We start from the raw sequence: 11,883 nt of genomic DNA, 5'->3' as shown, positions 1-11,883 counted from the left end.
GGAAGAAAATTAATTAAAACAATTAAAGTAAGTGGATTGGTTAAACAGTTCTGTTTTTTTCACATTTAATTTATAACTTTACATTTTCAAGCACAAGAAAAGGACATATTATTTAGATTATTCATCTCAGACGATCATTTACGTCAAATATTTTTCTCTGTGAAATAATTGAAGGTGCTTGTGAGCCATTCTGTATTTGTGTACGTCCCATAAAGCTCAGTTTAACCCTGACTCCAGGATTGAAGCTTTAAATTGTGCACAGGATCGCAGTTCTGTTCAGCTATGAGACAGATTTAGAAACAAGGTCTCTGGTACAAGTATTTGGGAATCTGACTGAATATCCTTGACTGACTCCAGAAGATCTCCTTGGAGATCTCAGCCCCCCCACAGAGCCACGACTTTGTATATCTCAGTGTAGTCCACAAACACAAAGACAATCCATTGTTTGCTTTATCGCCCGTGGCTGAGCTCTGTGTGCCTGACACACGCGGGGGTCCGGGTTATACATTATCTCGGTGCAGGACGGAGGGCTAGTGGTGTGTGGCGGAGCATGTTTGCACATCGCATTCCTCGGCTGAATGATTGGCTTCTCCTACCCAACTAAACACTTATTTATCCACAACAAAGCTTGTTACCATAGAGTTCGAAGAAACTATAAGTACCTGACCAATCTTAACAGACGCAGCCACAGCAGATTTCCCCCGCAGGTCCTCAACGTGAGCAGCAGGAATTTATAATCATGGTAAGCTTCTGCAGTTTCAGCACCTGTTTATTACTTTCTTGCCTCAAGTATGAATACAAACAGCAACGTGCAATTTTTCTAACACCTTTTTTCTATGCTAGCGGGAATGTCTCTCTGTCCATGTTGGTCAGGCCGGCGTCCAGATGGGCAATGCATGCTGGGAGCTGTACTGCCTTGAGCATGGCATCCAGCCGGATGGTCAGATGCCCAGCGACAAGACCATCGGAGGAGGAGACGACTCCTTCAACACCTTCTTCAGTGAGACTGGAGCTGGCAAACATGTTCCCAGAGCTGTCTTTGTTGACCTGGAGCCCACTGTCATTGGTAAGATATTTTTTTCTATTCTAACTGGTACTGTAGATGAAACTGGATTCAGGAACTACTTATTATATCGTCTCTGTTTTCCAATGACAGATGAGGTCCGTACAGGCACCTACCGCCAGCTCTTCCATCCTGAGCAGCTGATCACTGGAAAAGAGGATGCAGCTAATAACTATGCTCGGGGTCACTACACCATCGGGAAAGAGATTATTGACCTGGTGCTGGACAGGATTCGTAAACTGGTGAGTTTGCCTGCAAAGAGTTTGTGTTTGGGTTCAGAGTGTAGTGGAGTATGGAAAGAATTCTGTTATTTTATTTCCCTGCAGGCTGACCAGTGCACAGGGCTCCAGGGTTTCCTCATCTTCCACTCCTTTGGAGGAGGAACCGGTTCAGGCTTCACTTCTCTGCTGATGGAGCGTCTCTCTATCGACTACGGCAAAAAGTCCAAGCTGGAGTTTGCGGTTTACCCAGCTCCTCAGGTGTCCACAGCCGTTGTGGAACCCTACAACTCCATCCTGACCACCCACACCACCCTGGAGCACTCTGACTGCGCCTTCATGGTAGACAATGAGGCCATCTACGACATCTGCCGCAGGAACATGGACATTGAGCGCCCCTCCTACACCAACCTGAACAGGCTGATTGGACAAATCGTCTCCTCCATCACCGCCTCCCTGCGCTTCGATGGCGCCCTGAACGTCGACCTGACAGAGTTCCAGACCAACTTGGTGCCCTACCCTCGTATCCACTTCCCTCTGGCCACCTATGCCCCAGTTATCTCTGCAGAGAAGGCCTATCACGAGCAGCTCTCTGTATCACAGATCACAAATGCCTGCTTCGAGCCAGCCAATCAGATGGTGAAATGCGACCCTCGTCACGGAAAGTACATGGCCTGCTGCCTCCTGTACCGTGGAGACGTGGTGCCCAAAGATGTGAACACGGCCATCGCCACCATCAAGACCAAGCGTAGCATCCAGTTTGTGGACTGGTGTCCCACAGGCTTCAAGGTGGGCATCAACTACCAGCCCCCCACGGTGGTTCCTGGTGGAGACCTGGCCAAGGTGCAGAGGGCCGTGTGCATGCTGAGCAACACCACCGCCATCGCAGAGGCCTGGGCTCGCCTGGACCACAAGTTCGACCTCATGTACGCCAAGAGGGCCTTCGTCCACTGGTATGTTGGAGAGGGCATGGAGGAGGGAGAGTTCTCTGAGGCCAGAGAAGACATGGCCGCCCTGGAGAAGGATTACGAAGAGGTTGGAGCCGACAGTGTTGTCGACGAGGATGAAGGAGAGGAGTATTAGATCACTCATCGATGCCCACGTCAAGAATACAGACCCTCGCCCGAACCTGTAACGAGGCCATCAAAACAATCGGGCAAGAGGGGGAGGAATATTTAATTTGAAATAAACAAATAAAACCATTCTCTGGTCATGTACGATCATTTCCCTCAAAATACGATAATTTTAAGCTTCTTATACGATACTTCAACATTTTCCTTCTAGCAATGCTGTTTGGAGCTGAGAGAGACGGTGGTCTGAGAAGAGGATGTAAACTGATGCAGTCTTTGTTTCTTGTTATATCATGACAGTATAAACAATCTAAAAGAGAGCTGTGGTGTCGCACTGTTTTCTTGGTGTGTGTCTTTTTTTCACTCCTACCAAAACAAACACTCATGCTGTGTTGACCAAGGTTTTTTACGTAAGGTGACAGTGGAAACATTACCGCTGTTCCAAAGTGCTTTACTGGTGATTGACTGATCATAGGATGTTAGAAATTAATTACAACTGAGAACATTCAGATTTAGAGACCAATGCATGCCAAAACAATCATTAATAGAAAATACAGCAATAAAAGGAGTTAAGATATGTATTTATATACAAATATGAAAATGAAAAAATAATAACGATGACAAAAGAAATAATTATAATTTTAATTAAGAGAATCAAATGTGTGACAGACGCAAACAATTTAAAAAATACAACAAAAAGAAAACAAATATCTCCCGGTGAAAAAGCGGTGTGGTACACGTAGAAGGTCATGTCTGAAAATGGCTTTAGAGGCCTTGCAGGAACACAACAGCCACCACCTCCCTATTGTGTGATGATTATTAGTTACGACCTCCAGCTCTGTGTTTACACGAGCAATGGAAGCGTCTGTGCACCGAACACACTCCGTGAACCCCTGCGTCGCCGGAGCAGATCAACTGACACCCAAGAGCAGAGAAGGCCGGAGAAAAGCGTTGTTGGGGAAACTTAATCGGAGCCTGTTCCAACAATCCTCTCGTGGCAAGTTTGTTGTTACGTCTCCATGGTTACACTGAGATACAAAGATGACAATGAAGAGTCGTTTTCAAGCGGTAAACTGATGGAAATGTTACTGGCAGGATTTCTTTAAAGGTTTTAAGTCTACCAAAAACAATACACTCCAAAACTGTCAGGGGAAAACAATAATCCTTTGCTAATCTCTAGCTTTATTCAAGTCGATCCAATATGACTGCAACACTCCTTCATTCTATTTCTGTGGAAACATGTATCACATTCCCCCGTTGCTGGAAAAGAAACAGTGATCTTAAATGGGACCTGCCGGATGGAGTGTGCTCTAATGTTTGCCCAGATAGAGGGTTCACCTTTGCAGTGCGAATGAATCTGAACCACAGAGGTGACGCCACGCTGATCTGTAACAAAAGCCCATCCAAGTAACTCAGGGGAGGTGTGTGTTCTCTCTCCTCGGCGAGTTCAGGAAACAGAGGCTGAAAATGTGTCATATTAACAGGATCGGGTTTTAATCAAATTAGATCTCCAGAAGTCTTTTATTTTTAAACTTTTCTACCAAACGCTGTGAGCAAGTATGACCCCTGTCAAACTAACTTGTCTCGGGTCATATTTCACAGCCATTCAGGTCATTGTTGTTAGTTACACATCTGCTTAACAACAGCCGTTCTTCCTGAGATCCGTGCAGGGGAGGGTAGCAGTAGATGTTCTTTTCTTTTTTTTGAGTGTGTGTGTGCTCGTCCTCCTCGTCTGTCACTGTAGGAGATGGTGTTCGCGTCTCCAGCTCCTCCGGTTACCACAACACGCCGGCCTGTTGCCTAGCGATGCTGCGCAATAAAGCAGCACCTTACACTCGCACCTGACACAACATCCCCAGCCACTCCTCTCAGGTGAACAAGGGACTTTTTGCAGAGCTGAAAACATGGTGAGGACCACTTTCATTTTTATCTTTTTTGTGATTATGGATAAAAACAGCCCAGAAAGATAGAAGTGGATTTATATAGATTTATATATCAATATGTTGTTCAATGCCTTTTTATTTGTGTTTGCTCATTATAGCAAAAGAGGCTATTTGTAATATTATTTGTGCGGTGCATGTTATATTTTTATGCTTTTTCGGTTTTCTGCAAAAAAGCAAGTTGAAGACGTCTTTGATTTTAGAGCTGCAAACATGATCTCATGTCATCCTGTCGTACGTTTATGTCCCTTGTGAGTGAAGTTTAATGTTTCACCTATTTGCCTGATGTATCTTAATATGGAACACACTGAACATGCTGATTGGTGCATGGGATCACTCGAGTTTGACTCAGTTACAAGGTGTCAGAGGGATCAAGTAACACCTCCTCTCTTATGGGGAAATACATCTCACCACTAGAGGTTGAACAAATTAACTAATTTACTTTTTGTCGGAAATGATTTTGCCGACTTAATTATCTCCCATGTGTTTTTCCCAAATTGGTATTTTATGGTTATATTTTATCATCCTGTTACCATAATGCACTCTATATTTATTTGTGGTGATTTTATAATTATTATTCTCTTCTATCCATCCATCTAATTTTGGTTCTTCACATCTGCACTGGTCTCTTCTTCTTGCAGCGTGAATGTATCTCTGTCCACGTCGGCCAAGCCGGATGCCAGATAGGCAATGCATGCTGGGAGCTGTACTGCCTTGAGCATGGCATCCAGCCGGACGGTCAGATGCCCAGCGACAAGACCATCGGAGGAGGAGACGACTCCTTCAACACCTTCTTCAGTGAGACTGGAGCTGGCAAACATGTTCCCAGAGCTGTCTTTGTTGACCTGGAGCCCACTGTCATAGGTAAAGATATAGGAAGTGTGAATAACAACAAATAGTCTAGTGATTCTTGGCTCTGGAAACAATTAAGATAGTAAAAATAATGAGATGCACCTTTCAAGAATTAATTGGATATGAAAACATTTGTGTTCTCATCGTTTTTCCAATGACAGATGAGGTCCGTACAGGCACCTACCGCCAGCTCTTCCATCCTGAGCAGCTGATCACTGGAAAAGAGGACGCAGCCAATAACTATGCTCGGGGTCACTACACCATCGGGAAAGAGATTATTGACCTGGTGCTGGACAGGATTCGTAAACTGGTGAGTTTGCCTGCGGAGGTTTTGTGTTTGAGTTCAGAGTGTGGTGGAGTATGGAAAGAATTCTGTTATTTTATTTCCCTGCAGGCTGACCAGTGCACAGGGCTCCAGGGTTTCCTCATCTTCCACTCCTTTGGAGGAGGAACCGGCTCAGGCTTCACTTCTCTGCTGATGGAGCGTCTCTCTGTCGACTACGGCAAGAAATCGAAGCTTGAGTTTGCCATCTATCCAGCTCCTCAGGTGTCCACAGCCGTGGTGGAACCCTACAACTCCATCCTGACCACCCACACCACCCTGGAGCACTCTGACTGCGCCTTCATGGTAGACAATGAGGCCATCTACGACATCTGCCGCAGGAACATGGACATCGAGCGCCCCACCTACACCAACCTGAACAGGCTGATTGGACAAATCGTCTCATCCATCACCGCCTCCCTGCGCTTCGATGGTGCCCTGAACGTGGACCTGACAGAGTTCCAGACCAACTTGGTGCCCTACCCTCGTATCCACTTCCCTCTGGCCACCTACGCCCCAGTTATCTCTGCAGAGAAGGCCTATCATGAGCAGCTCTCTGTATCAGAGATCACAAACGCCTGCTTCGAGCCAGCCAACCAGATGGTGAAATGCGACCCTCGTCACGGCAAGTACATGGCCTGCTGCCTCCTGTACCGTGGAGACGTGGTGCCCAAAGATGTCAACTCTGCCATCGCCACCATCAAGACCAAGCGTACCATCCAGTTTGTGGACTGGTGTCCCACAGGCTTCAAGGTGGGCATCAACTACCAGCCCCCCACAGTGGTTCCTGGTGGAGACCTGGCCAAGGTGCAGAGGGCCGTGTGCATGCTGAGCAACACCACCGCCATCGCAGAGGCCTGGGCTCGCCTGGACCACAAGTTCGACCTCATGTACGCCAAGAGGGCCTTCGTCCACTGGTATGTTGGAGAGGGTATGGAGGAGGGAGAGTTCTCTGAGGCCAGAGAAGACATGGCCGCCCTGGAGAAGGATTACGAAGAGGTTGGAACTGACACCGTCGGGGATGAAGGAGAGGAAGAGGGGGAGGAATATTAGATTTGAAATAAAACCATCATTGACTGGGTCATTTCTGTGTCAGTATGTTTCGAACAAACTGTTGCACAATGAATTGTCCAACTGTCAAGTTTTAGACATGATGTAGAGTGAGAACATATGATAAATCGTAAAAATGTGGGTGACGGTGCATGATTTTCATCTCTGCTTTTCTTTCTTTATTCTTTATTGTTTATCTTCAATGTCTTTTTTTTTTTTTTACAAAAATGTTTTTCAGAAAGAACAATAAACTAATTTGACCAACTTGTGAGGCCAACTTTCTTTTTTTTAAAGTAGGAATATTCTTGGGTTGTGCTGCAGGATGCTACTTGTATAATTTCAGCCATCACCAATCATTTATCTTAATTGATGAATTCCTCCGTCCTTTATTTGCCAGTTATAAGAGGCCAGGTCGTATTATAATTTTCCAAAGAAATTAAATTTTCATTTTACACTCCAAGCATGTCAAAGTAGACAAAAAGGTTCCTGTCTCAGTGAAGCAGAGGAACATGCCCCACTGCTCCTCACAATGCATCTCCCCTTCTGAATGTATATATACATATATATATGGAACATATAAAAAGAATATTGTTAAAACTGAATGGTCTTATTTATTAGAAATGAACACAAATGTGACCCAACATGTAATTTGGGTTGGATATTGGAATTTCTTTTTCAAAAACTAGGATTGCGAATTGAATAATATACAATCTAGATAATGAGTACAGTCACAAAATGTTTTAAATTGGTGCAACTTTGATTATGATATTGACTAGAAGAAGGTTCGGTCCTAGCCACAAAGGTACCTCCTCACACATAAGGTTAAAGAAGTGTCATTTATGCTGATTCATCATTAGAGTATTTCTTATACAAGATTACGAGTGACACAGATGTAAACTGATCTTTTTGTGAACTGTAACCTGAAACCTGCTCCCATCGGTTTTAGGCTTGCAAGTTAAAGCATAAACAATGGAAGGATATTCATAATCTCATAACTTACCGATCTTGTATTTGGTTACCAATGATTACAGTAACAACAACAGGATTGCTTTTTTTAATCATTAATTTGACATTATTCCACATCCACAAATGTAAGTTCACCAACAAAACCCCCCAATTCTGTGAATTATTGAAAGAAATGGAACCGTACGTGTGGACAGTTTCCCTCTCAAAACAAGTAATGTTTGCAACACCCTTTAAAGTATTTATATGAATTTGATATCCAACTCAAGAGTCCTCTTTCTATTCTTCCTTTGTTGTTTCAATTAATTAATTTATCACTCATTTTCTTAAGGTGTATCCTATATGTGACAATCCTATTCTTCTGTTTCAACACTGTATGTGGCCTTTTTAGGTTTATTGTCTAAAACAAATTTTGCAAGAAAATAAAAAGAGTCTTCTGGTCACGTGCTGCGATATGTCTTTGTTCTTTCAGGAGTAACATTTAACATTTTGAACGACATTTATCCAACCCAGAATTTCTTGCATAACAGATTAAATCGGAATGAGAACTTGTGTATTTTCTGGAACAAAAACCTTGAGACTGTGGAACCTGTATTCCTTCTTTATTGATGGTGCCATGCGGCAACACAATGCAATAGAGGAGCTGTGCACAGAGCTGGGAATAAATGATATCGCTGTGAATAAACACATTTCCCTCGTAAATAATTGCTCTGAATTTGTTGCATGTCATCGCTTTGCATTCTGCGCGGTGCTGCACCTGAACGCAACACTGGAACCGACGTCACATCCGCCTCGCTCCCGCCCGAGGAAAAAAACTCTGACCGCCACTCTGGCTCCGCCCTCTGGGAGAGCATAAATAGCAGGAGCCCGAGCACCGCCCTTCAGTGCAGCCATCCTTCACAACCTGATCCTCACGTCGGAGAGAAGGAGCCACACACTGAGTCAAAATGGTGAGTTTTCATTGTTGAAACACTTCGGGGGGAAAAGGCTCAACGCGGCCGCTTAGCGTCGTCCTGACAAGGACGGTGCTGTAGAGAAAGATGCGATGTCGACGACAGGCGTTCGCACAACGAAATGCGTAAATGTCTACGTGCGTTTTACACGGTGTAAAAGGTTATGCGGTGCAGAAAGGAAAGACGTTGAATTGGTAACGGCGCCTATTGTGCGGCGGACAAAATGGTGTCACGTCGGACCAGGCCAGACAACTGACGCAGTGTCGGATTAACTAAACCCGCAATGATGCTGGTTAAATAACGGTAACATTCTCGACGCGCCCGACGTGTTTTTTTTTTTTTGGAGGATGGCCTGAAAACAACGGAGAAGATGCTGCGCCCGTGCGGCTCATTGTTGGGGAGTGGGAGTTGATGCGCATTTGTCCAGCGAGGCCGCCATCGGATAACGCCCTGTCCGCGAATGTCGCACTTTAGGTTGGGCTTTGTCTCCATTTCAGGGCGGGATGACCCCCAGTTTTATTTTTTTACATTCTTCCTCCTTTCCTTTTTTTCCCCAATTCTTTCCTCCTTTTCTTTTTCTTTTTTTGGGATAATCTGCTGTGCAGGGAGGGAGGGTGTGGGGGGGATGGGAAAGCCGATCTCGCCACAGGTCTCCAACAACCTGCCATGTCACTCAGCATGCGTTATTCATCAGGTCTGCAAGAAACCGTTACCTGAGGCTCGGCTTTTCCAAAAAAGAATGACCTTTTAATAGCGAAGGACATCTCGATATTAAAACATTTTCCATCGCAGTTACATCAAATCAATAAGGCTCTTCAATACCCATCAGTGCTTGAGTGCTGGCTGGCGTTTAAAATGTCCTGATGGTACAAAATGAGAGCCAGTGGATTTTAAAACGATTTTGCTTTTGCTTTATCGGATTAATTAAACATTGGGCGTGTCGGTTTTGGGGACACCTACTGGTGAAGATGCGTGATGCAGCTGAATACCCCCATACCTCGCCCTCCCCTTCCAATCACGAAGGGGAACATGTGGTAGGGATGGGCCATATGGGAAAAAAATCTAATCAAGAGTCTTATTTCATATCAGATATAAGTACAAAAAATTCCTTGCACGTTTGTTATGTATATAAGTTTTTCTTATGCACAAAACAGATTTTTACTTGTACTCATACTGTGCCACTTACTTACTTAACAGTTGACTATAATGTATGTAACATTTTTTATAAAATTAAATTTTTTTTAAATTAAATTTTTCTATTGCCATTTTCTATTTCTTTCTTCTCTGACCTTTATAAAAACCTGCTGAATTCGTATTAATGTTCCTGGATGAAAAGGGCGTCGCTTCTTCTGCAACAAAGAAGTAAAATCGGTGCAGCTGTTGATTGATCTGGATCAGTCAGTGCACCACAGGGGAAGATGTCAATCATTTTAACTGCAGCCTGACTGTTAAGTGGGTCATGCTGCAGGTTCATGTGCATATCAGCAGTTATTTAACAGGATTTGAGCTGGTGAATGACCTTTGTTTCCCCCTTTGTCTCTACAGCGTGAATGTATCTCTATCCATGTCGGCCAAGCCGGAACCCAGATGGGAAATGCTTGCTGGGAGCTTTACTGCCTTGAGCATGGCATCCAGCCTGATGGTCAGATGCCTAGCGGCAAAAACATGGGCGGAGGCGATGACTCCTTCAACACTTTCTTTAGTGAAACTGGAGCTGGCAAACATGTTCCCAGAGCAGTTTTTGTTGACCTGGAGCCAACTGTCATCGGTAAGCAACTAAACAAAGGAGTAATTTTTACTAGAGCTTTAATGAAAGTAATTCAGGAGCTCATTGAATTATTTTCCTGTCAAGTAATTTGTTTAAACACGCGCAGCTCGATTACACCTACAAACAATTGAGCAAGACTGAAGTATTTTTTTGTTCTTGTTGCTACTTAGATGAAGTGCGAACTGGTACCTACCGCCAGCTCTTCCACCCCGAGCAGCTGATAACTGGAAAGGAGGATGCAGCCAATAACTACGCTCGTGGTCACTACACTGTTGGAAAGGAGATCATCGACTTGGTTCTGGACAGGACCCGTAAGCTGGTGAGCTAATCCCCAATGTTAAACGTGCAGAGTTTTCAATTCAGAGATAGCTAGTTTTAACAACCATGTTTCCCTGCAGGCTGACCAGTGCACAGGGCTCCAGGGTTTCCTCATATTCCACTCCTTTGGAGGAGGAACCGGTTCAGGCTTCACTTCTCTGCTGATGGAGCGTCTCTCTGTCGACTACGGCAAAAAGTCCAAGCTGGAGTTTGCGGTTTACCCAGCTCCTCAGGTGTCCACAGCCGTTGTGGAACCCTACAACTCCATCCTGACCACCCACACCACCCTGGAGCACTCTGACTGCGCCTTCATGGTAGACAATGAGGCCATCTATGACATCTGCCGCAGGAACCTTGACATTGAGCGCCCCTCCTACACCAACCTGAACAGGCTGATTGGACAAATCGTCTCATCCATCACTGCCTCCCTGCGCTTCGATGGTGCCCTGAACGTCGACCTGACAGAGTTCCAGACCAACTTGGTGCCCTACCCTCGTATCCACTTCCCTCTGGCCACCTACGCCCCAGTTATCTCTGCAGAGAAGGCCTATCATGAGCAGCTCTCTGTGGCTGACATCACAAACGCCTGCTTCGAGCCAGCCAACCAGATGGTGAAATGCGACCCTCGTCACGGCAAGTACATGGCCTGCTGCCTCCTGTACCGTGGAGACGTGGTGCCCAAAGATGTCAACTCTGCCATCGCCACCATCAAGACCAAGCGTACCATCCAGTTTGTGGACTGGTGTCCCACAGGCTTCAAGGTGGGCATCAACTACCAGCCCCCCACAGTGGTTCCTGGTGGAGACCTGGCCAAGGTGCAGAGGGCCGTGTGCATGCTGAGCAACACCACCGCCATCGCAGAGGCCTGGGCTCGCCTGGACCACAAGTTCGACCTCATGTATGCCAAGAGGGCCTTCGTCCACTGGTATGTTGGAGAGGGCATGGAGGAGGGAGAGTTCTCTGAGGCCAGAGAGGACATGGCCGCCCTGGAGAAGGATTACGAAGAGGTCGGAGCCGACAGTGTTGGCGAGGAGGATGAAGGAGAGGAGTATTAAATGACGATGACATCGGTGTTGTGTTTGACCATTTGTTCTGTCATTTGTTCTGATCACTCTGATCATTAATAAAACTTTAAATGTTACAGTCATTCTATGTCCTGTGTTCACTTGATTTGTGTACAGGTTTATAATAAGCATTAGTGATGTTGGATTTAGACCAATAATTCTTGTGTTCTCATATTGGGGAAGGTTGGTATTTCTAAACACACAATTTGTAAATGCAGCTTTAATTTAAAAAGCCTGAACTGTTAACATTATCTTAACATTTGAATCATGCCACTATCACCAATGTTGTAGTTAATATTGGG

General features: G+C 45.1%; 1 protein-coding gene across 7 annotated transcripts; it reads left to right on the top strand.

Annotated features, from left to right (window-relative positions):
• Window positions 1-521: 521 nt before the first annotated feature.
• Window positions 522-11,664, top strand: LOC118103172 (tubulin alpha-1A chain). 7 transcript variants are annotated; one of them, XM_035149797.2, is made up of 5 exons: window positions 561-742; window positions 844-1,066; window positions 1,157-1,305; window positions 1,390-2,316; window positions 6,465-7,921. In XM_035149797.2, the coding sequence occupies exons 1-5, from the start codon at window positions 740-742 to the stop codon at window positions 6,516-6,518; spliced, it is 1,356 nt and encodes a 451-aa protein (XP_035005688.1). In that variant the 5' UTR covers window positions 561-739; the 3' UTR covers window positions 6,519-7,921. The 7 variants fall into 7 exon arrangements, with proteins under 7 accessions (XP_047195152.1, XP_035005692.1, XP_035005688.1 ...); XM_035149800.2 differs by lacking the exons at window positions 561-742; window positions 844-1,066; window positions 1,157-1,305; window positions 1,390-2,316; window positions 6,465-7,921 and adding exons at window positions 4,125-4,258; window positions 4,933-5,155; window positions 5,305-5,453; window positions 5,538-6,464; window positions 11,525-11,664; XM_035149801.2 differs by lacking the exon at window positions 6,465-7,921 and having other exon boundaries at window positions 551-742; window positions 1,390-2,671.
• The last annotated feature ends 219 nt before the right edge of the window (window positions 11,665-11,883 follow it).

This window comes from Hippoglossus stenolepis, chromosome 24 (assembly GCF_022539355.2).
Source record: "Hippoglossus stenolepis isolate QCI-W04-F060 chromosome 24, HSTE1.2, whole genome shotgun sequence".
Taxonomy (NCBI): domain Eukaryota; kingdom Metazoa; phylum Chordata; class Actinopteri; order Pleuronectiformes; family Pleuronectidae; genus Hippoglossus; species Hippoglossus stenolepis.
The sequence above is the reverse complement of the archived record's forward strand: the minus strand, read 5'-3'. Positions and strand labels throughout refer to the sequence as shown.

Coding starts and splice junctions, on each gene's coding strand:
- LOC118103172 (XM_047339195.1), top strand. Junction 5,156..5,304: donor CCTGGAGCCCACTGTCATAG/GTAAAGATATAG, acceptor TTCCAATGACAG/ATGAGGTCCGTACAGGCACC.